The sequence below is a fragment of the Astatotilapia calliptera genome, chromosome 14 (genome assembly GCF_900246225.1).
Source record: "Astatotilapia calliptera chromosome 14, fAstCal1.2, whole genome shotgun sequence".
In the NCBI taxonomy this organism is placed as follows: Eukaryota; Metazoa; Chordata; class Actinopteri; order Cichliformes; family Cichlidae; genus Astatotilapia; species Astatotilapia calliptera.
The window spans coordinates 666,714-692,799 of NC_039315.1; the positions used below are offsets into that span (position 1 = coordinate 666,714).

Sequence of the window (26,086 nt, forward strand, 5' to 3'; positions counted from 1 at the left end):
CAGATTTAAACTCAGAGAGTGAGAAAAGGAAAATAAAATCAGAGTTTAGATGTGAATCAGAGACGCAGAGCACACAGAGGGATTCAGACACGATTAAACAGGGGCCCTTCCATACGAGCGAGGCGACACCCATGTATCACAAGCCATTTTTGGAATCCGGGGATCAGAATACCAAGACCTCTGCCCCTGACTGCCACCCAATCCACCAAGCACTCAACCTCTAGTGCCTCCTGCGTCCTCCCCACCACCCACAAGAGGACAACACCACAAACGTTGTAATGAGATGTTCTTAATTTGCCAGCTGATAAGTGCTGGCAAACCTAGGCTCAGCTCGTTTGTCCACAACAGCAGCTGCATTTTGAGAGAAGACACACATGTACATCACCTTCACAGTGTCAAGTTCAGTTTTATCATCATTACCACAGCCGAGGAAGGCTTTGCCTGTCTTAATTCAAGACGGGCAAAAACGTTTAAAGCAGAGTTTATAAGACCTGAGCGGTCATTCTGTACTCAGACACATCCTAACCATGACCACAGTCAGGGAGACGCATCCATCAGCCATAATCACAGTCAGGGAGGGGCATCCATCCACCATGACCAGGATGAGGGAGGGGCATCTGTCCACCATGACCAGGATGAGGGAGGGGCATCTGTCCACCATGACCAGGATGAGGGAGGGGCATCTGTCCACCATGACCAGGATGAGGGAGGGGCATCCATCCACCATGACTGTGATGAGGGAGGGGCATCCATCCACCATGACCAGGATGAGGGAGGGGCATCTGTCCACCATGACCAGGATGAGGGAGGGGCATCCATCCACCATGACTGTGATGAGGGAGGGGCATCCATCCACCATGACCAGGATGAGGGAGGGGCATCTGTCCACCATGACCAGGATGAGGGAGGGGCATCCATCCACCATGACCAGGATGAGGGAGGGGCATCCATCCACCATGACCAGGATGAGGGAGGGGCATTACAAGTAATGAGTAAAATAAGGGATTACTATTACAAAAATTAATCAAATTAAAGTTACTTTCCAGTAAGCACGCTGCGTTACTGCGTTATTAAACCATGATTTTATGTGTGAGAGTGTCTCATGACAATGACATGAGTGCGTGTGACTTTAGTGGTAACAGATGGGTGTACCTCAACAATGGATAATATGGAGAGAGTACAACTGTGCAGCATTTAAAGCTTGTAAGTACTCACATTACTTTGAGTTTGATTCTGTAAAAAGTGAGACAAACATAAGCGTCTGCTGTACACTCTGCATGGGAAGAAAACTTCTAATCTGAGTGAGCAGCGAGCACGCTGCCACGGGAATGCGACATTCACAGAGAAACACTGGTCAGAGTGATGCCTGGGTGGTAGCGTTGTTTACCTCATTGTATTTGTGGAGTACTGCTCTCACTGGATAGAGGGATGAGGTTCTGACCCAGCTCTCAGAACAAACACAGTAGTGGGACCAACATCTTCTCGACTTTTGTGTTGTGCTGAATTCTTCCCTGTAGGAGCCCACAGGTGGGCCACCAGCAAAACCAAGTCCGGGCCTCTGCGATTAGTCTTAGTCTAAGTTGCTCTGTTCAGGTTCCAGTCTCCCCTGGAGGTGTGGGTTTAAATCCCACTTCTGACAGGAAGTGTTTTCTAGCACAGAGGGATTGTGGGAACTTGTCTCTCAGGTCTGGGCTCAGTAAATGCTGGACGTGGCCAGGAAAAGGCCAGCTGCAGCGTTGTGTGCTCCACCAGTGATAAACAGTTTGTCCCTCCAGCTGAAAGCCGGTACAGCACCACAAACACCAGCTCCTCCCCTATAATGCCCGCCTTACATCACATAAACCTGCCTGTTGTGTATATTTATGTGTTGTGTGTCCATGTTGAAAGCTCATAACGATCACACAGTTTCATTGTGTAACTGTAAATTACGATGTAAGAGACGATAGTGACTGCAAACATCTTTGGCTTTGCTCTGAGTGCAGGATAAAGTCTCGCTCTGGATTCACAGTGTTCTGGGATCCCTGGAAAGGATGAGGCTTTTCTTTTGGTGTACTTTTTATCTTTCAGGTGTCAGGCCTCCACCTATTGGCCAGTTCAAAGTTGATTGGCATGTGTCTATTGGCTGGTCTGGGCACAGGTGGCCAATCACTCTCCGAGGATCACTACAAATGAGCAGCTCCCTGGCCAGCTGGTGGCTGCTGGCTTCTGCTTTATGACAAACACATGAACAGGCTTCTTTGTATTGTGTGTGGTGGGAGGCTGGACAGGTAAGCTGGGGTACCCTGTACACTGATTGCAGGTTTTAAACTGTTCGTCACACTAGGTTATGCGGTTGATGCCACTCTTGTTTTCACTGACCTTTTGTAGTAGCTAGGTAGGCCTTTTGATTTGCATTTTTTGTTTCAGTTAGGCCCTGGAAGCTATCGACCTCTGTTTGTTTTATTAATTTCTTTGATTTGGATCAACCGCCCAGTCCTCCTCCCCCACCTCCTTTCTTTTGTTAAGTTTGACTATCGAGGCAAGCAACCAATAAATCCTGCCTGTTGTCTTCCTCCTTCATTGATTGTGGTTGTCCAGTGTTGCTGTCTCCTTCGGACCTTTGCCTCCACCATGGTGGGGGGGACGTAACACCCCCTCTGTTCCTCTCTCTCTCTCTCTAACCCTAACTTTAAGAGTAAAGAGAGAAACTGTCTGTATTTCTTGTAAATGGCACCAAATTGTATTCAAACTGAGCCACACTTATGGAGCTCCACAGTTCTCTTCCTGGTGTTTTGGTTGACATCTCCTGATGTTCCCATGTCACAGAAACAGGCTCTGTGTTTTGCCTTATATGCATCCACAGCTGTGCCACCAGTTTACTCACATGGACTCTACGAACCAATCAGAAGCTTCTTCAGCTCAGAATGGAATCGTCTGCAGTTTCTTATAATTAACAATAAACTTAGTGTACATGTGCTCCTACATTTGATGAAAGTGATTAAAATAGAAGCTCTGTCTCTCTTTATTCTGACATTTAACTAATTCAAAAGATGTTTCAATATTTATTTATCTAAAACAAAACAAGTTGACTCTAAATTGATGTTGTACAGTAAAACAATGTTCTTGTGTTTTCCATAAAGTGTAAATATCTGGTTCAGCTGTGAATATCCTGCTGTGTGTTGAAGTTCCTCTTGTTTTCATAGAAATATACTGAACAACATACAAAGCTTAATATATAAAATAACATCTGAGTTTTTTCTGTGAAAGAAGCTCCTTATGTCCATTGTTGTGTTCATCAATGGACATGAGGTGTTCATCATTCCTGACGTTTCTGAACAGGCAGAAACTGAGATTCTGGTTCATCCGATTCTCAGGAGCAGCAGCAGCAGGGAGGGTTTCCTGGTTTGATGGCCGAAGCTTTGGTCCATGTTTCAGGATGTCAGTGGGCTCGAGTTCTGTGTGCAGAGTTGGGACCACATCTGAGGAGGCAGAAGGATGATTTCAGACAGTCAACCGACCCGGAGCAGTAGCCAGCTGTGAGTCTGAGGGAAACAGGAGTATTTCAATGTTTCCATCTCACTAAATATTCAGTACATGTGCATGTTAACAGACTTGTACCAAATGCAGCGTTCTGATTGGTCAGATCTTTTTATTCGCATGTAAAAATGCAGAAATATTGAGCTAGTTTTGAAAACAAATGTCACAAATTCGTCCAAGGACGCCGTCAATGTGAACGTTTTAAAGTGGACTACAGTGGTTTAAAAAGTGAGTTTTCGAACCCCCAGACAGCCTGAAAGTGGTCTTCACACTCAGATTGTTCACACCATGAAACGTGGTCCATTCATGCTCTGATCAGCTTTAATGGAACTGAAAACTCAGGGTTAGTCAAAGATGCAGGAGGCCTTCAAACTATCTTTGGTTGATCTTTTAACTTCATTTAATCAGGTGTGTGGCTTAAATCCTACAGTTGTGTATTAAAGTATTTGGGTTCCTGGAGGAGTGAAAATCCGAATCCATTTTCTATCAGAGGGACTGATCCGGAAAAGCTAGTTTAACTTCAGTCCGATTTCCCTCGAGACTAACTGGAAAACTCTGAACCTGTATAATTGTCTTTAGATGTGAGGGTGCGTGACTTCAGCAGGCGTTAGATGAATGTGAAGTCTTAGTTTAATACATTTATTACTGATGGTTAAAAAGTTCTAATTCAAACTGGTTTCACTGAAAATCAGGAACCTGAGAAATTTGTGATTAATGTAAACCCCTCAGAGACTAAACTGTTTCTCTATCACTGTGGCTCGTTAATGAAGTCCCTGAGGTCAAAGGTCATTTCAGTGTGTCATCATGTTTGTCCCTGAGGCATTTTCACATTAGCTACAGTTTCCTCTAATTCCCTCTGGAGCAAATCAGAGCTGGAAACCTGAGAGACCAGAGAGGTCCCGAGCCGACCAATCAGAGTGAGCGGACCTGAGCGCTGGCCTCAGTGGTCCGCTGAGGGCTCAGGATGATAACGACATCCCCTCAGACCGCTCTGTAATGACCCCCCCAGGATGGATTTTAGTTGCTTTGGTCAATAAACTAATATGAACTTTAACTCTGAGGTTCAATCTTTTGTAAAACTTCTGAAAATCAAAGTGGAGCGCATGAACAGTCCAGGAAAAACGTAACACAAGAATAGTTTGGTCCTTACCCTCTTCCTCTCTGTACCGTTACCATCCACTGCATTCTACAACATATAAATATATAAAACTATAAAAACTGCTTTCTACTTTTGTTCCGTTTTTAAAAAATGTAATCTATACTCATATCACTTTCTATCGTGAGCTGACATGTAGCAGGTGGTCTCTGTCACATTTTAAGATTATAATACTTTAGGAAATACAAAAAACACAATATGTGGCGCAGTCAGACACCTCAGGTAGATAAAGGTGTGCTGTACTGGTGACTCATAAATCTAAAACAATTTTTAATGATTAGTTTCAGTTTAATTTCAGCTCAGCGGAACAATAAGATCGAAAGCTTCTGAGTTTATTCTTGGTTAAAAACAGGGAGCGTTCACGTGCACCAGACTGGGGCGTTCATCAGTCTGGTAACCACCTGACATGTTTTCAGAAGCGCCGCCATGAAGACTGTGAGCATGACTGTCAGCAGGCTTGGGATGACCGACCTTTTCACAAGTGCTTCATATTGCAAGGTAGAGACCGCAATAATAAAATCAAACGACCCACTTTGATCAAAGTCAGGCCAAACTGTGGTACCAAACACACTGCTAAAAAAGTACAAGAACACTTTAATCAGACTACAGCGTTGAGTCTGAACTATTCAGGTAAGTATTGGAAGGAGATGTTAGTCAGTTTCAGGCCATACCTGGACCCTGCAGAGCTAGGTAGCCCAACTACCTGATGACAGGGATGGCATCTACGTATCGTTGCTAGAAGGTTTGATGTGTCTCCCAGCACGGTCTCAGGACCATGCAGAGAGATGGGCAGTTATGGGTGGACAGGGCCGTAGAAGGCCCTTAACCCATCAGCAGGACCGGTAAATGCTCCTCTTTGTAAGGAGGAACAGCGTCCTCAGAGCTACAGACCTCCAGCAGGACACTGGTGTGAATGTCTCTGACCAAACAATCAGAAACAGACTAACGAGGGGGGTCTGAGGCCCCGACGTCCTCTAGTGGACCCTGTGCTCACTGCCCGGCACCGTGGAGCCCGACAGGCATTAGCCATAGAATACCATAATTGGCAGGTCCACCAATGGTGCCCAAACTTTCCACAGACGAGAGCAGGTTCACTCTGAGCACATGTGACAGATGTGAAGGTGAAGTTGTGGAGAACGTTGTAACATCGTTTGTGGGGGGTCACTGATGGTCTGGGGAGGCATATCCACAGAGGGCTGCACAGACCTTTACAGGCAGCGGCACACTGACTGTCACTGGGTATCAGGATGAAATCTATTGACCAGGTCATAGGTGACCCATCTGAGGTTAGGGTTTGGGCTCAGCTAACCTACCACTCATTATTCACCTGCTTGAAACACCCAGATTTAGATCTATCAGACTAGATCAGGATGAGTCGTCCTTTGTCCACAGTAGGACACCCACAGCAGAATAAAAGTGGTTTTCTTCTTCTGAACCTCTGAACTGTGATGTTCTGCTCAAATTGCGCAGGAAGTGGTTGGTGTGAAGCCGGCTGAATTTGCCTGTGATAGCTTATTTAAAACAAGAAAACGTTCATGTGCAACTGAAAAGTGCAGAAATTTCGACTCATGCTGAGCCTGGCCTGTTGTTTTAGTGGGCCCATCTTCATCAGCACGTCAGTGATGTGTTGCCACAGCTGCATGTTTGCAAAATTAGTGGTGCAGTTTGAGCCAAGGCCAGAATCTGTAGGTCTGAGCAGGTTTAGCGTGAGACACATGACTGCTTACTGACAGCTCTTTGTTGACGTCACGTCAACTCCAAGCTGCCCAGCCGTGATGCAGCGAGGCAACAACTAACCAGGCTTCACATGAGGACTGCTGCGTCTGTGAGGTTGTCCTCTGAAGCTGGACAGATACACAAAGGGCCTCGGGTAGAGTCAAACCCGGGGCTTCTGGTCACCTGCTCACCCTGTGCTATTAAAGCAACGAGATGGCTCACTCTGAAAACTGAAACAATTCCAGACGGTAAGTGCTCAGGAGACAGAGGCTGTTACACTGAACCACACAGACGCAAAACAAAACAAATCCGAACCTTCCCGTCAATCACTGAACTCGTTAGTCCGTCACATGGAGCGACGAAGGCGGATTTGTGCTGAGAAGGTATAAAAAGGCTGCAGAGGTGACTGTGTTGTCACAGGTGAACAGGTGAGCTGCAGTGTTTGTTAGATCAGACACAACAACTGTGCACATGACATATTTGGGACATTTGTACTTTGTGAGCTATGTTAAATGTAACCACGCCTCCTCTGTCTTATTTCATTCTTGGAGGTTTTATGAATGTTGGAAGTTTAAAATTCTTCTATTTCTCATTAACTGTAATATTATACATCCTGATCATTGCTGCCAACACGTCTCTGATTGTGGTTATCTGTGTGAACAGAAGCTTACATGAACCTATGTACATGTTTCTGTGCAGCCTGTTTGTGAATGAGCTGTATGGTAGCACAGGGCTGTTTCCATTCCTCCTGCTTCAGATCCTCTCTGATGTTCACACTGTTTCTGCTCCTCTCTGCTTCCTGCAGATCTTCTGCATTCACACTTATGGAAGCATTGAAGTTTCAAACTTAGCCGTCATGTCTTATGACAGATACCTCGCTATTTGTTGTCCTCTACAATATAACACCCAAATGACATCTAACAATACAGCTGTTCTGATTATGGTGATGTGGGCGTACTCTTTAGCGAAATTTCTTATTGCTTTGTCCTTAAACCTGCGTCTCAGGCTGTGTGGAAACGTCTTAAACAGTTTGTATTGTCAGAATTACCTGGTGGTTAGGCTGGCTTGTTCTAGCACAAAGGTGAATAATGTTTATGGGATTTTTGACATTATTATGACCATCATAGTCCCCACACTTATCATCTTGTTTTCTTACATGAAAATCCTCAAAGTGTGTTTTTATGGATCCAAACAGACGAGACAAAAAAGCCTGACCACCTGCACGCCTCAGCTGGTGTCTCTCTTGAATTTTTCTTGTGGTTGTTGCTTTGAAATATTTCAGAGTAGGTTCGATACGACGGGTTTACCTGCCGCTCTGAGAATCTTCCTGTCTCTGTATTTTCTCATGATGCAGCCGCTCATGAATCCGATCTTGTATGGAACGCAGATGTCAAAGATCAGAGGCGTTTATGAACATGTGCTGTCCTCTATAATGTCATGTGGGTGTAGTAAAGTTTCACAGAGTGATTGACAGCAGCTGACCTTGAAATGTGTTTGTTAAATTATGAGAAAGTGTCTTCCTGTGGAGATGAATTAATGTTTAGCTGATTTGTATTTAACAAAACAGAAGAGAAGCACCAGAGAGAACCTGTGTGCCACAGATATATACGCTGTAATATAATATAGCTTTCAGGCAATAAACACACACACACACACACACACACACACACACACACACACACACACACACACACACACACACACACACACACAGGGGCGGATCTAGAAGGGTGGCATGGGGTGGCAAGTGCTACCCCAGTTTTGCATATGACAGTGTTGTTTATTAAAATAAGATTAACAGTTTGAGCGTAGTTACAGTCAACAGTGAACATAAATGCTAAAACTGAATATATTGCATAGTGTCCCCCCCCCTGCAACATTAACAAATGGTTCAGCCCATAGCAGGACCGCTTTTTTATTGTTTTCAGTAGCCAGCGATGTTTATGTTCGTGCCAGAGCACATTTTGAACACCATGGGAATTACGGATTTTACACAGGTGGGTGGATGTTACACTCTGGAAATGGAAGGAAGGTGAGTGTTATTAACCCTCTGTGGTCCACGGACAAGCTGCACCTCCAGATCACATGACTGATGTGAGCTGACACAGCAACAAGCTGCAGCCACGCTGAGTGTCTGTTTCAGCCACATTGAAAGTTCGGACTTTAAAGTTTTTATATTTTAATTACAGGCCAGTAAATCCAGAGTTATGATCATATATACACACACACACACACACACACACACACACACACACACACACACACACACACAGAGATTATATAGTATAATAGGGATAAGTTTGGTTACTCTACGTGACTTCAGACCGTCTCAGATTCCCCTGGAAGTGTGGCGGGGAGAGGTCAATCGGGTGGGTTTTCCAGCTTTGTGTTCTGGCTGTTTGCTTTTGTTTTGTGCGTGTTTATTTGATCTAACAACGGGAAAAACTCAAAATGTCAAAAATCTGCTTTTCATAATATAAATATCATTAAATAACTTTAGAAAAACTTCCATTTGACTCGTTACACTTAATGTTATAAAAAGATACATTTTATGTTTTAAATAATCTTAAAATGTTAGTCTGCAAAATGTGCAGAAATTTAATGTATTTATTCTCTTTAGCTGATAGTTTGTGTGGTAGACTGTATAACTGCATCTCTACCAGTTTCTCTGCACTCCAGCCTCCTCTGTGCCATGTGAAGGGATTTTCCTTAAGGCAGGAGAAATTATCTAAATATAAAAGGAACAGGTTCGGCCATCGCACAATACAAATGGAAAAGGGCTACCTTTTAAATGCATCATGTTTTTAATTCGCAAGTTCATAAGCATTTTCCATTTCACAATCAGTTCTACCCCCAGGTCAGAAATATGTCTGGGAAAATTTCCCTAATATAATATTATTGATAAATACACCCATCTTGCGATTAATTTCATAAGTGCATGGAGGCAGGACCTCACAGCAGAAGCATACTCCATAATGTGTTGTACATTATTACATGTATATTATATGTAACGTGGTATTTTTCAATTATTGTATTTACCAACATCAAGAAGTGAAAAGCAAAGAAAGACTACGCCATGGTGCATGTTTAAACAAGGAGAGTTTACTGGTCATAATTATTTATTAAACAAATAAACCACATTTTTTTAACCCCCCAAAATAGACGTTCAAAGCAACACAGCGGCGGCCCAATATCAGACAGAACTCCACTCTGTCGAGTGAGCAATCATAATGAAGCAGTTGGTTTTATTTTGTGGATTCAAGCTGCGCTTCATATTTTTGGCCACCAGATGTCACCAGAGAGGACTGTGTTGAAAAGCTTCGTTTTTCAATCTCATCTCGGAAAACTCAGTCACATGGTACGAAGGGGCCCAAATGCACAGCTCACTGGAAACAGGAAGTAGGAGGGGGCTGCCGGCCCAGTTAGGTCCCAATTTGTAGCCGGCCTCATTCCATCTTCCACCAATGGTCAGCCTCCACCTGGAAACTTACATAACACAAACATCACAGAGTACAAACAATGCCCCCGCCTGGTGTGGCGAGTAACAGCACCACACGGCAACAGGCAGTCTGCAGAGAAGGGTAGATTGGAGGCCAATATAGAGGGAGTTACAGTAGTCTAATCTAAAGGCAATAAAGGCATGGATAAGTTTCTCAAGGTCCTTACAGGGTATGTAAGGCTTGGCCTTGGTAATTTGGTGTAATTGGTAAAAGCTAGATTTAACTACAGTGGAGACTTGTTTGTCAAGTTTAAAAAAAAAATGTCCAAGAGAACATCCAGGTCGCTTACAGTGTCAGAAAGAAAGGTGCAAACTGCCCAAGGGAACCTGTCAGTTGGTCCCTAGGAATATGGCTGTCGAAAACAAGAATTTCTGTTTTCTTTTCATTTAAAATGAGTGAGTTACTCAATAACCAATCCTTAACTTCTCTCTTACAATCAAAAAGGCAGCGTCCCACACGCCATCAGACTGTTTAACTCCTCTCTGGAGGGGAGAGGGAGGGGAAACAGGAGGACAAAGGAGGGGGGAACAACTAAGCTGTAGTGCCTCTGCACCTCACTGTGCAATACCTTGTGCAATACTTTTGTAAATAGTCAACAGTGCAATAGACTCAATACTTGAAATGTGCAATTCACTTGTATTTTTATTTTTTATTCCTATTTATTCTATTTATCCCCTTCGTATATTTTATTTATATTTGTCTCTGTATTTATTTATTTATATATATATATATATATATATATATATATATATATATATATATATATATATATATATATATATATATATATATAACAATTCTGTAACTGTAACTTCGGTCGTTGCTGTGCTTTTTTTTTTGGAAGTCGAATTTCCCAGAGGAACCCACCCGAGGGATTAATAAAGTTTTATCTTATCTTATCTTATCTTAGCGACAGTAAGACATCCTCAGTCAGATGAAAGTAAATTTGAATATCATCTGCGTAACAATGGAAGGAAATTTTATATTTTTCAAAGATGCGACCTAGAGGTAACAAATAAAAGAAAACAACATAGGGCCCAACACAGCCCCTTGGGGCACACCACAGGAAAAGGGGGCAACAGAGGAAGAGTAATTTCCCATCGTAACAGCGAAGGACCTTTCAGAAAGGTACGATTTAGACCAACTAAGAGCAGTACCCTTAATGCCTACCATATGTTCTAGCCTCGTTAAAAGGATATTGGAGTCCACTAAATCAAACGCTGAGGACAAATCCAATAAAACTAAAACCGCTGAGTGCCCTGAATCAGTGATTAAAAGGAGATCACTGAAAACTCTCAACAATGCCGTTTCTGTACTATGACATGTTTGAACCCAGACTGGAATTTATCAGTGATGCTATTTGCATCTAGATGGGCCCGTAGTTGCAAAAGGACTGTTTTCTTGTTTTACCCAAGAAAGGAAGTTGGGTAGGAAGGAAATCGGCCTATAGTTTGCAGGGTCATTTTGGTCAGTGCTACTTTTTTTAAGAACAGGTTGTGAGCAAACACATGGCAACAGTTGGACGGAAAAACAGCAAGAAACCTTTGGATGGGCGCTGATGTTCACTGCTGAATGGCACATCGGGTCCTGTTATTTGTGGCTGCTTGCATCAATGTGTCCAGAAATGAAGACGGCTTTTCAGCAGCAAAGAGACAATATATGCAAATGTGACTGGTTCCAGTGCTGTGTTGCTGAAAAACAGTAGTCTCTTCGCAACACACGATTACTGACATTATCAAGATAACAAAAAACAAACGAACCCCAAAACAAAGCACCAAATGGGAGGAGCTGTGAGCCGCTGCCATCTTGGATCATCTTGGTTTTCTTTTTTTTTCTTTCCGCCTGTCCCATTTGGTTCTTTAGCCATCAGAATTGTTGTCTGAAGACCAACAAGGATACCCAATGGATTTACTTTGCCAAATGGATCATCGTGGCATTGCCGTATTGGTCCATTTGGTCGATCTTTGTTTTTATTATTTATTATATTTTATTTTCAGATGTTACAGGCGGGACAGACATGAGTGAGGGATAGGAAAGGGAGAAAGAAAGAGGAAGGAAAGGAAAAACAGAAGGGGAGAGGGACAGTGAGAAAGGGGGGGAGAAAAAAAATAAGAATCTCCTGGATCACCTGTTGAGAGAAGAATAGAAAACAAGCAAAAAAAACAAAAAACAAAACAAAGCAACATACTAAACACAACACCATCGCATTAATCTAGCTAAGTGTAAACAGCAGTAAATACTAAATATTCAATGTTGTTGTGCAGCACGCAGGACAGATGTGCTTCGAAGTAGCAGCCAAGAAAGGTGTAATTTGGGTCTACGAGCAGTGAACACCCGTGTGCATACCTGTGTGGATCAGCGCGCTTGTATTCCAAAGGTTTCTCCATGTAACGATCTGCTAGGGAGTGTGGGGGGGCCTCATCTAGGTTTTCATCAGGGTTAAACTAGAATTTGGTGAGTGGGAACCTTAAAATCAGGTGTGACAGTGAAGTGTGAAGAAAAGCATCACTTAGTTATGCGATGATGATTATGTCATCAAATCAGGGGAAATTAATCAACTTTGTCTGATGGCAGCTGTATGATTGCTTCTCGATTTAGCTGATTTTTAACAGAGCGGAGAACAAAAAAGGTTCATGAGCAAATAAGCAGTTCAGTCTTTATTTTTAAAAAGTGCCAAATATGATGGCTCCAGTTTGGCCTTATTTCATGGACGCAGAAAATTTTTTTAACATCTTTTTGTTAAATTATCAGATACAACAAGGTATCAAAGCTGCAAAAACCAAATACATGACTTATTAATCACAAAGTGTTGTTTGTGTGCACCTTTGCATATATTTCTTTTTTTTTTTTTGTATACATGTCGGAAAACTTCTGTTGCAGTAAATTACTCATCATAGCATCCATAAGATAGATAAGATAAGATTAGATAACCTCTATTAGTTCCACGTGTGGGAAATTTCTTTTGTTACAGCAGTGGACAGTGCAAAGTTGCATAGAAAAATGAGAGAAAAAACACTGGAATAATATATCTATGAGATACTGTACACAATAGAATAAAATAAAATAAAAATAAAATACTATAGACAAATACAATTGAGTATAATACAACGATGCCAGAAAGAGTATTGCACTTAGTGTTATTGTACATGTGTGGATGTGTTTGATCAGCTGGAGTCTTTGTTGTGGAGTCTGACAGCAGTGGGGAGGCCTGTGAAATCTCTCCGTCCCACACCGTGGGTGCTGCAGCCACTGAAGGAGCTGCTCAGTGCTGTCAGAGTCTCCTGCATGGGGTGGGACATGTTGTCCAACAGGGGTGACAGCTTAGCCACCGTTCTGCTGTCACTCACCACCTCCACTGGGTCCAGAGGGCATCCTAGCTCAGTCTCTTCCTGTGCCCAGCAGAGATGTTGCCACCCCAGCAGACCACACCATAGAAGATGACTGAGACCACTGGCTTTGGTAAAGTTCATTCCACTGAAACAGCCCTTCTTAGAGTTTCTAATGACATTTTGTTACAAGGCGATTCAGGTAAATGATCTGTTCTCTTAATGTTGGATCTTACGTCGGCCTTTGATACTGTTGACCACCATATTTCACTTAACAGGCTGAAACACTGGGTCGGTGTCTCTGGGACTGCATTGAAATGGTTCTCCTCGTATCTCTCTGAATGATATTCTTCTGTGGCAGTTTCTAAGTATAGATCATCTTCTGCGTCCCTGTCTTTTGGTGTGCCACAAGGCTCTGTGCTGGGGCCATTACTGTTTCTAGTTTATTTACTCCCTCTCCAGCACATTCTGAGCCCTTTTGAGGATATTTGTTATCATTGTTATGCAGACGATATCCAACTCTATATATCTTTTAAACCGGAAGAGGCCTCGAAGCTGCAGCTTTTAAATGTGTGCTTGGAAACCATTAAAGGCTGGATGGCTGAAAACTTCCTCCAACTAAATGAAAATAAAACCGAAGTCCTCTTATGTGCCCCAGATAGACATATACCCAGTATAATAAATGCTCTTGGTCCTCTTTCAACGTTTGTAAAACCATCTGTCAGGAACTTAGGAATTATCCTTGATCCTGCTCTTACGTTAGATAGTCATGTTAAATCTCTTGTTCGGTCTTGCTTTTATCATTTAAGAAATATCTCTAAATTGAGCTCCATAATTTCCTATACTGAACTGGAGATTGTTATTCATGCTTTTATCTCATCACGACTGGACTATTGCAATTCCCTGTTTACTTGTCTAAACAAAGGTTCTTTGGAGCGTCTGCAGATCGTTCAGAATGCTGCAGCAAGACTTTTGACGAAAGTTTCTAAATATTCACATATAACACCGTTGCTCATGCAGTAACATTGGCTTCCTGTCGAATTTAGAGTGCAGTTTAAGATTTTGGTTTTAACTTTTAAGGCTCTTCAACAACAAGCACCACCATATATTATTGAACTTTTACAGCCCTATGCCCCTAGTAGGTCTCTGAGGTCGAGTAGTCAGGGCCTACTTGTCATTCAGTATACGAGACTGAAAACTAGGGGTGATAGAGCTTTTGCTACTGTGGCCGCCAGACTGTGGAATTCCCTTCCTCAGGACTTACGATCCGCTGATTCATTGATTACTTTTAAAAAACAGCTAAAAACACATCTTTTTAAAACTGCTTTTTGCTAACTTTGTTTGTTTTTTGTCTTTTTAATCTGTTATATCTTGTAAAGCACTTTGTGATCTCTATCTAGAAATGTGCTATATAAATGAAATTTTACTTTACTTACTTTACTTACTTACCACAGAGTCATAGAAGGTCTTCAGGAGTGGGCCCTTCACTCCAAACGACCTGAGTCTCCGCAGCAGGTACAGCCTGCTCTGCCCTTTCCTGTAGAGGGCGTCTGAATTATGAGTCCAGTCCAGTCTGTTGTTCAGATGAACACCAAGGTACCTGTAGCTGTCCACAGCCTCAATGTCCATACCTTGGATGTTCAGTGGTTGCAGTGGAGAATGCTTGTGCCTGCGGAAGTCTACCACCAGTTCCTTGGTTTTACTGGCGTTGATCTGGAGGTAGTTCAGCTGGCACCAGTCCACAAAGTCTTGGGTCAGACCTCTGTACTCCTTGTCGTCCCCATCAGTGATGAGGCCGACTATTGCAGAGTCATCAGAGAACTTCTGCAGGAAGCACTGGGTGGAATTGTGGGAGAAGTCTGCAGTGTAGATGGTGAAGAGGAACGGAGCCAGAACCGTTCCCTGTGGGGCCCCCGTACTGCAGACGACCCTGTCCGACACACAGCCCTGAGTCCTCACATACTGTGGTCGGTCAGTGAGGTAGTCCAGGATCCAGGTAGTGAGGTGATGGTCCACTCCAGAGTTCTCCAGCTTGTCCTTCAAGACCGTGGGAAGAATGGTGTTGAAGGCACTGGAGAAATCAAAGAACATGATTGTCACAGTGCTCCCAGCGGTCTCCAGGTGAGCGAGGGAACGATGTAGGAGGTGAATGAACTGAAATGATTCAGTTCATTTGCCCACCTCACATCCCCCCCAGGCAGAGAGTTCTGATGTTTGTGGCCCGAGATGGTTCTGAGGCCTCTCCAGACTTCGCCAACGTTTTTTGTTGAAGCTGGTTCTCCATCTTCTGCCTGTAGCTCTCCTTCCCATTCCTTATCAGTCCCCTCAGCAGGTCACATTTATAAAATCATTTGCTGCAGACTTACACCACAGCAGGTAACAAGTACACAGCTGGACGTTTAATGTTCCTTCCTGCTGCTTGTCCCTACTTTTACCTGAGAGTCCAAAACCAGCGTGAAGTTTAGGAAATAATGACACTTTTAAAAGAATATTTTTAATCATTATTGTCTCTTTTATGAAATGATGTTGAATTCTAGTTTATCAGTTTTCACGTATTTCATTCTTGAAGCCTATATGAAGGTAGGAGCTCTGAAATATTTGTATTTTATGATAACAGTGACGTTCTACATCACAGTCATTGCTGCCAACACGTCTCTGATTGTGGTTATCTGTGTGAACAGAAGCTTACATGAACCTATGTACATGTTTCTGTGCAGCCTGTTTGTGTATTTTCAGATATATATAATTGTTTATAGAAATTTTCCATTAATTTAACCAGTTTATTATTTTCATATTGATTCTGACCTCTTTCATCTTTTAGTGACGTGAGATTCTAGTTTCCCAGCAGCCAAACGTGCCGATAACCGTCCAGGTTTATCTGCCAGCTCAAACAGCCTTAGCATAGAATATACTGGCCTCTGCTTTTTCAGTCACAAATTGATTCAGAGCTGAATTAGTGGCTTCTATTTTTTTCAGTACGTCAGGTGAAAAATGTATTTTGAGGGAGTGCTCTAGATCTGCTCATTTTTTTTCCAGGTCCATTTGATGTTTTAAAGATTCTTTCTTTTTCGCTATACTGTATGAAATTATAACGCCACGTAAGTATGCCTTCATTGTCTCCCAAAGGACAAAAGGATTTGTGTTTATTATCATTTGTCCGTAAAAAAAGATCCACTTGTTCTTTTATATAACTCCGAAACATAGAATTATTTAAAAGTGATGGATTTAATCGCCAACTACGTAGAGTTGGGTGAGCTTCAGGAGGTGAAATATTTAAATGAACATCTGCAGAGAGTATACGCGTACCAGTATCACAAATACTAACTCTGTTGACCTCCCTCGAGACAAGGAAATAATCAATACGGGAAAAACTCTTATGTGGATTAGAATAAAAAGTATAATCTTTTTCACCTGGATGAAGAGTTCTCCAAACGTCTATCAGCTGCAAGTCAGAACGCAGTCCCTTGATAGCTTCTTGCTTTTTGGATACTGAGCTGTTGGGTGGTGGATTTTGATCCATTTCTGGGTCTATGCTACAATTAAAATCTTCTGCCAGAACAGTAAATGTTGTCAAATTGACAGATATTTCTTTTATAAGTTCTGAGTAAAAATTTTCCAGATATACATTCGGAGCATAAATACAGCCTATCAGAACAGATTCCCCATATAAACGTCCTCTTCAACCTGAGCCTGAGGTTGGGAAGAGTCCCACAGCTCTGGAAAACCTCCTGTGTTGTACCAGTGCCAAAGACTTCACGCCCCAAGGACCTCAACAGCTACAGGCCGGTGGCTCTGACATCCCACCTGATGAAGACCCTAGAGCGGTTGGTCCTGGCTCAGCTTCGGCGCCTAACAAGCTCATCACTGGACCCACTTCAGTTTGCCTACCAGCCTGGCATTGGAGCGGATGATGCCGTCATTCACCTCCTACATTGTTCCCTCGCTCACCTGGAGACCGCTGGAAGCACTGTGAGAATCATGTTCTTTGATTTCTCCAGTGCCTTCAACACTATTCTTCCCTCGGTTCTGAAGGACAAGCTGGAGAACTCTGGAGTGGACCATCACCTCACTACCTGGATTTTGGACTACCTCACCGACCGACCACAGTATGTGAGGACTCAGGGCTGTGTGTCGGACAGGGTCGTCTGCAGTACGGGGGCCCCACAGGGAACGGTTCTGGCTCCGTTCCTCTTCACCATCTACACTGCAGACTTCTCCCACAACTCCACCCAGTGCTTCCTGCAGAAGTTCTCTGATGACTCTGCAATAGTCGGCCTCATCACTGATGGGGACGACAAGGAGTACAGAGGTCTGACCCAAGACTTTGTGGACTGGTGCCAGCTGAACTACCTCCAGATCAATGCCAGTAAAACCAAGGAACTGGTGGTAGACTTCCGCAGGCACAAGCATTCTCCACTGCAACCACTGAACATCCAAGGTATGGACATTGAGGCTGTGGACAGCTACAGGTACCTTGGTGTTCATCTGAACAACAGACTGGACTGGACTCATAACTCAGACGCCCTCTACAGGAAAGGGCAGAGCAGGCTGTACCTGCTGCGGAGACTCAGGTCGTTTGGGGTGGAGGGCCCACTCCTGAAGACCTTCTATGACTCTGTTGTGGCTTCTGCTATCTTTTATGGTGTGGTCTGCTGGGGCGGCAGCATCTCTGCTGGGCACAGGAAGAGACTGAACAGGGTGATCCGAAGGGCCAGCTCTGTTCTAGGATGCCCTCTGGACCCAGTGGAGGTGGTGAGTGACAGGAGAACGGCGGCTAAGCTGTCATCCCTGATGGACAACGTCTCCCATCCCATGCAGCAGACTGTGACAGCACTGAGCAGCTCCTTCAGTGGGAGACTGCGGCACCCACGGTGTGGGACGGAGAGATTTCGCAGGTCTTTCCTCCCCACTGCTGTCAGACTCCATAATAAAGACTTTAACTGATCAAGCACACACATCCATACATGTGCAATAATACTAAGTGCAATAATCTTTTCTGGCATCGTTGTATTTTTACTCAGTTGTATATAGTATTCGTATTCTATTTTTATCTTATTGTATATTTATTTTATTTTATTCTACTGTATATAGTATTTTATTTTATTCTATTCTGTACAGCTGTGTACTGTATTTATTCTTATTGTATTCTAATTTTTGCGTCATAACTTTTGCACTGTCCACTTCCTGCTGTGACAAAACAAATTTCCCAAGTGTGGGACTAATAAAGGTTATCTTATCTTATCTTATCTTATCTTATCTTATCTTATCTTATCTTATCTTATCTTATCTTATCTTATCTTATCTTATCTTATCTTATCTTATCTTATCTTATGACAAATCTACCCTGATCAACTTTAATACACTTTGTAAGAACAAATGTGGTATTTTTATGAATTAAAATTGCAACCCCTCTCTTACTTGATGAAAAAGAAGAAAAGCACACCTGCCCCACCCATTCTGGGAGTTAAAATAGAGGCAAATCTTAAACTTGAAAGCCAGGTCAGAGCTGTTGTAAGATCTAGCTTTTTTCATTTGAGGGAATTAGCCAAAATAAAGCCTATCTTATCGAAACAGCATTTTCAGACAGTAATCCATGCCTTTGTTACTTCTAGGCTGGATTATTGTAACGCACTTTATTTTGGGGTTAGTGATGCGTCCATTAGGCGCCTGCAGGTTGTGCAAAATGCTGCAGCACGTCTCTTAACTGGAACAAAAAAGTTTGAGCACATTACCCCTATTTTAATTTCACTCCACTGGCTACCTGTACATTTTAGGATTGTTTTTAAAATTCTCTTATTTGCTTTTAAATCTCTTAATGGCCTGGCCCCCCCCTACCTCTCGGAGCTACTACAACCATATACACCTGCCCGTTCCCTTAGGTCCGCCAATCAGCAACTCCTTAAGGTACCGAAAACTAAGTATAAACTTAAAGGTGATCGTGCTTTTGCTGTAGCTGCTCCAAAGTTGTGGAATGATCTGCCCTTGCATGTTAGGCAGGCCTCTTCTCTCTCTGAATTTAAAAGTCTTCTTAAAACATATTTATTCGCTGAAGCCTTTAGCATTGATTAGAGGGGTTGACTCAATTTGTTTTAACATGTTTCAATTTATTGTATCTATTTATTTTATTGTATCTCATTTTAATTTTCTTTACGTATGCTATTAACATGTACAGCACTTTGTGAAACTCTGGTTTTATGTTAAAGTGCTTTAGAAATAAAGTTGGTATGGTATGGTATGGTATTCTCTCTTTAGTTTTAGGTGTTCCACATCTGAGAGGTGAGTTTCTTGCAGGAGAGCAATGTTAGTTTTCTCCTTCTTAAACCAGGTCAAAATCTTCTTACGTTTAATAACATTGTTTATCCCTTTAACATTCAGGGAAACATACTTTAGATCACTCATTGCAGGATCAGTTTACTTAGATTATGTATTGTGGTAGCGACAACAGAAGTATCAACCTTGTAGTTCAACTTATGAAACAGATTATGCTCAGATCTGCTCAAACACCAACAAATTATAGACAAAAATCTGGGTACTGAAAAATAATATTCCTGCAATAAACATTTATATCCCACATAACATTTCAAAAGGTGATTGTCTTTATTGTTATGATATGGTTGTACTCATCTACTATTACTATATGTTTAAGCCTCCATCTGACTCTGTGGGAGCATCATAAACAGTTTGTACTGTGATAACTACCCTACTGTACAGGTAGCTTGTTCTGGCACTGAAGTCATCTATCTATCTATCTACCTACCTACATACACACATACATACATGTACACATCGCATGATTTTGTGTCTTTATGTCTTTAAGACATTCCTGCAGTTTAACTCATTGGTGTGTGTTATCTGGCTTCATGGACAGATAGAGCTGGGTGTCATCTGCATAGCAGTGTAAAATGTATGCTATGTCTTCTAATGATGCTGCCTAAGGGAAGCATGTATAATGTAAACAGAATTGGTCCTAGCACTGAACCCTGTGGAACTCCATAATTAACCTCAGTGTGTGAAGAGGACTCTCCATTTACATGCACAAACTGGAGTCTATTAGATAGATATGATACAAACCACTGCAGCACAGTACCTGTAATACCTACAGCATGTTCTAATCGCTCTAATAGGATATTATGGTCGACAGTATCGAACGCTGCACTGAGGTCTAGCAGGACAAGCACAGAGATGAGTCCACTGTCAGAGGCCATAAGAAGATCATTTGTAACCTTCACTAAAGCTGTTTCTGTGCTGTGCTGAGCTCTGAAACCTGACTGAAACTCTTCAAATAAACCTCTGCAGATGATCTGTTAGCTGTTTGACAACTACTCTTTCAAGGATGTTTGATATAAAGGAAGGTTGGAGATTGGCCTATAATTAGCTAAGACTGCTGGGTCTAGAGATGCTTTTTGAGTGTAGGAGCCATAATTGAATGTATTGAATTTTGATGATCACTGGGCTTTTATTTGTTTGGTTGTTATGGGAGTCACGTGGGTGCTAGCGGTGACATAAATGGGCGTTGTCAGTCTGTCATTCACGAAATGTCTGAATCGGGATCCGATGACATTACTCTGTAAACTCTCAAAGCACTTTAATTAAACGAGCAAACAATTCCATCTCTCGCATTATTGCGTAACTTTGACAGTGCGTCAGGCAAATAGGCAGGCTTCATCCCCGGCCTCTAGCGACTGTGGAAGTCGCTACATTGAGTAAAGGTTTAACTACAGCCAGCTTGAAGGCCTGTGGTACATAGCTGATTATTAGAGATAGGTTGATCATATTTAAGATCGAAGCATTAATTAATGGCAGGACTTCTTTGAGCAGTTTTGTAGGAATGGGGTCTAAAAGACACGTTGATGGTTTGGAGGAAGTAATTATTGAAGTTAACTCAGAAAGATCAACTGGAGAAAAAGAGTCTAAATGAACATCGATGGTACTAAGAGTAGCTTTTTTCTCTAATGGTTTGCACTTCTTACACTGTACGGTAATACTTTTAATAACGATGCTTTTTTTAATCCTTGAAGAAATCCTATATTTGTATGTGTGTTTTTTTTCTGACAGAAAATTTTAATGTAGAAACAAATAGGCACACACTGTCCTTTTATTTTATCATTTAAATATCAAAATTCATCTTTTGGTTCAAACACTGTATTTTTAAAACTCCACACAGGATTATCGCAGTTTTCTAGTTTACCTTCACATCATATTTTAATATCAGAATAGTAACAGACATCTATTACAGTAAAGTGTGTGCTGTACTGATGGCTTGGCCTGACATGCGTTAATGATGCTCTTATGGGAACTATTATGGGAAATATAAAGCAGCAGATGTTGCTGAAGCCTCAGTGCAGAAATCGGCTGCAGAAACAAGTTCAGAGTACTGGAGGCAGAAATGAGAGTAAATGTTGGACTATTTCTGCTCGTGAGTGTTTCACTTTAACCTGAACATTTTAAACCCAGCAAAGCAGCATTTGTCAGAAGAATGAGTGTGTGATGAGACATGAGAAGCAAACCTGTTTCTAGTTTTCAAACATTTGCTTTTTCACTTAAAGCAAGAACAATGGTGAACTCAACTGTGCCTTACTTTATCCTCAGCACATATATAAATGTAGGAAGTTTGAAATACTTGTTCTTTGTGTTAATTGCGCTGTTATACTTTAGTATAGTTTTTGTGAACACGTCTCTGATTGTGGTTATCTGTGTGAACAGAAGCTTACATGAACCTATGTACATGTTTCTGTGCAGCCTGTTTGTGAATGAGCTGTATGGTAGTACAGGGCTGTTTCCATTCCTCCTGCTTCAGATCCTCTCTGATGTTCACACTGTTTCTGCTCCTCTCTGCTTCCTGCAGATCTTCTGTCTGTACACGTATGGACACGTAGAGTTTTGTAATTTAGCCGTCATGTCTTATGACCGATATCTCGCTGTCTGTTATCCCCTGCACTACAAATCACATATGACGGATAACAAAGTAGTTATCTTCATTGTTGTCATATGGTTGTACTCTTTTGTGAAATTCACGATCACGTTGTGTTTAACCCTCCGTCTGACGTGGTGTGGGAAAATCATAAATGGGCTGTATTGCCATAACTACCTAGTTGTAAAGTTGGCATGTTCAGACACCAACCTGAATAATCTTTTTGGGCTTTTTGGTATTGTCATCACTGTTTTAGTTCCTCTGCTTCCAATCTTCTACTCCTACATGAAAATACTCAAAGTGTGTTTTTCTGGGTCCAGACAGATGAGACGTAAAGCCGTCAGTACCTGTGCGCCTCACCTGGCCTCCCTCCTAAACTTTTCTTTTGGGTGTTTATTTGAAATACTCCAGAGCAGGTTTGATACGACCAGTGTACCCAGTGCTCTGCGAATCTTTCTGTCTCTGTATTTCCTCATCATTCAACCGCTTTTAAATCCGATCATGTATGGGACACAAATGTCTAAAATAAGACGTGCTGTGCTATAAAATGTTGCTGTGATTCTTACACATGTAGGATGTTTAAATTCAAGTTTGAAGTCCTAAACTTTTCTTTTGGATGTTTGGAAAAACTTCTGAGCAGACTTCACACGACAAGTGCATCCAGTGTGTTTTGAATCACTCTGTACTTCTGATCATGTATACAAATGCCCAGCATCTAAAAACAATATGATCAAGTCTCCTTCTTCTAAAATATAAGCCATCCGTCTAGCTGTGATTTTTCATATATGTGTAAGATGTTCAGTATAATACATAACCACGCCACTGTCATATCAGTTTCATGTTAATAAAGTTTTTTTTATCTTGATGTTAAAGAGTTGTTTTTATGAAGTGAACTGATATAAACCTCACAAAAAGACAAGCATTAGGTAAAAACGTAAGCCAGAGAGAAATCCTTTCTGTTGTAGTTGCTGTCACTGAATTATGGTAAAACAAAAATAGATAAATCAGAACAACAGAAATAAACACTGTTTGAAAAAGATTACTTTGCTGTGGTTATCTTAATTAAACACTTTGCTAAAATATCACACGTGGCTTCCTTTTTTGTCCTTCCCACGAGCTGGGACTTTGTTGAAGTGGTCATTTCTGGTTTCATTTGTTAGGCTATCCCCTCTCTGTGCCTTCTCCAATTTTGGTGATTAAACACTGTCAGGTGCAGGTGTAGCTCAGTTGGATGAGCTTGTAGTCATAAATCACATGACTGGCAGCGGCTGTTCGGGGTTTGAGTACGACCCATGGCTCGTTTTTAGAAAAAGATTTTTGAACTCAATTTCCATCTGGGATTAATAAAGTTTCTCTGATTCTGATTGCTGGACACCCAAACAAAACATGCAATAAGAGGCTCTAATGTCAGCGTCCTGTTAATGTTGGTGGCGTCAGTTACACAATGGACCCAGAGCCAGCAGTGCACGGGCAGGAATGCATTTCTTACTTGGAAAATCCGACAACAATTCATAATAAAAATGGGAAACTTCATTATCTTCAATGTACTATTGCTGTGTCATCTTTATTACTATTAATGAAGGATATTCAGCACCGAGCTAACAATGTTAGCTGGCGTTAGCTGAGGTTAGTTCATTCAATTCAATTCAATTTTATTAATACAGCGCCAAATCCCAAACACCGCCGCCTCAAGGTCCTTTATATTGGTAAAAGGTAAATGGCCTGTATTTGTATAGCGCTTTACACTACATCCAGTCACACACACATTCACACACTGGTGATGGCAGCTACATTGTAGCCACAGCCACCCTGGGGCGCACTGACAGAGGCGAGGCTGCTGGACACTGGCGCCACCGGGCCCTCTGACCACCACCAGTAGGCAGTGGGTGAAGTGTCTTGCCCAAGGACACATTGACCGCGACTTGCAGAACCAGGATTCAAACCAGCAACCTTCCGATTACAAGACAAACTGCCAACTCTTAAGCCACGATCACCAATATTGTACAATAATACATACAGAGAAAAACCCAAAATTCATATGACCCCCTATGAGCAAGCACTCTGGCTGGGTTCATCTGCATAGCAGTGAAAATGTATATTATGGCTTCTGATGATACTGCCTAAGGGACGCATCCATCCATCCATTCATTTTCTTCCGCTTATCCGGGGCCGGGTCGTGGGGGCAGCAGCCCAAGCAGAGAAGCCCAGATCTCCACTCAGACACACTCAGCTCCCTCTTCACCACAGCAGACCAGTACAGCATCTGCATCACTGCAGCTGCAGCCCCAATCTGTCTGTCGATCTCCCGCTCCCTTCTCCCTTCACTCGTGAACAAGACCACAAGATACTTAAACTCCTCCACTCCGGGGCAGGGTCTCGTCCCTGACCCAGAGTGGGCACTCCACCCTTTTTCCGGCTGAGGACCATGGCCTCAGATTTGGAGATGCTGATTCTCATTCCCACCATTTCACACTCGGCTGTGAACCGTCCCAAGACGAGCTGCAGGCCATCACCTGATGGAGCCAACAGAACCACATCATCTGTGAAAAGCAGAGATGAGATCCTGAGAAAGCCATCCACATCTTAGCTGCGCCTAGAAATTCTGTCCATAAAAATTATGAACAGAATCGGTGACAAAGGGCAGCCCTGACAGACCCCATCAACACCAGGATCAAGTCTGAATAATTGCCGGCTATGCGGACCAAGCTCTTGCAACGGTTGTATAAGGACTGAATGGCCTATAGCAATGGGCAGACACCCCATACTCCTGGAGCACCACCCACAGGACCCCCCGAGGGACACGGTCGAATGCCTTCTCCAAGTCCAAAAAACACATGTTGTTCTGTTTGGGCAAACTCCAATGCACCCTGGAGTATCTTTGAGAGGATAAAGAGCTGGTCCAGTGTTCCATGACCAGGACGAAAACCGCATTGTTCCTCCTGTATCCGAGGTTCGACTAAAGAAACTCTCCTCTTCAGCACCCTGGCATAGACTGAGGAGTGTGATTCCCCTGTAGTTGGAACACACCCTCCGGTCCCCTTTTTTTAAAGATGGGAACAGGTCCAGGGGTAATGTCCCTGATCTCCACGCAACATTGCAGAGATATGTCAACCAAGACAGCCCTACAACGTCCAGAGCCTTTAGGAACTCGGGTCAGACCTCATCCACCCCAGGGGCTCTGCCACCAAAGAGTTGTTTAACTGCCTCAGTGGCCTCGCCCCCAGAGATTGGCTGGTCATCCCCTCATCCCCAGACTCTGCTTCTGCCATGGAAAACGTGCCAGTGGGATTGAGGAGGTCCTTGAAGTATTCCTTCCACCGCCTGACAATTTTCTCAGTCCAAGTCAGCAGCACTCCACCCTCACTATGCACAGTGCAGGTAGATCACCTCTTTCCCCTCCTGAGTCGCCTGACGGTCTGCCAGAATCTCTTCAAGACAGTCTGAAAGTCTTTTTCCATGGCCTCTCTGAAGTCCTCCCACAACTGAGTTTTTGCTTTCGCCACAGCCCGCACCACATTTTGCTTGGCCTGTCGGTACCTATCAGCTGCCTCCAGAGTCCCACAGGCTAACCAAGCCCGGTAGGACTCCTTCTTCAGCTTGGTGGCTCTCCTCACCTCTGGTGTCCACCATTTGGTTTCGGGATTACCACCACGACAGGCACCAACTACCTTGTGGCTGCAGCTCTGTGCAGCAGCTTCGGCAATGGAGGTGCTGAACATGGTCCATTCGGACTCAATGTCCCCAGTCTCCCTCGGAATGCTGTTGAAGCTCTACAAACTGGAGTCTATTAGATAGATATGATACAAACCACTGCAGTGCAGTACCTGTAATACCTACAGCATGTTCTAATCGCTCTAATAGGATATTATGATCGACAGTATCGAACGCTGCACTGAGGTCTAGCAGGACAAGCACAGAGATGAGTCCACTGTCAGAGGCCATAAGAAGATCATTTGTAACC

General features: G+C 42.8%; 1 protein-coding gene and 1 pseudogene across 1 annotated transcript; both read left to right on the forward strand.

The window, feature by feature from the left end:
- The first annotated feature begins 6,893 nt into the window (after positions 1–6,893).
- Positions 6,894–7,859, forward strand: LOC113036492 (olfactory receptor 52E4-like). The gene has a single exon (XM_026192885.1). The coding sequence runs from the start codon at positions 6,894–6,896 to the stop codon at positions 7,857–7,859; it is 966 nt and encodes a 321-aa protein (XP_026048670.1).
- A 13,909-nt stretch (positions 7,860–21,768) lies between these two features.
- Positions 21,769–22,684, forward strand: LOC113036493 (olfactory receptor 11A1-like; annotated as a pseudogene).
- The last annotated feature ends 3,402 nt before the right edge of the window (positions 22,685–26,086 follow it).

Coding starts and splice junctions, on each gene's coding strand:
- LOC113036492 (XM_026192885.1), top strand. CDS start 6,894: ATGTTAAATGTAACCACGCCTCCTCTGTCTTATTTCATTCTTGGAGGT.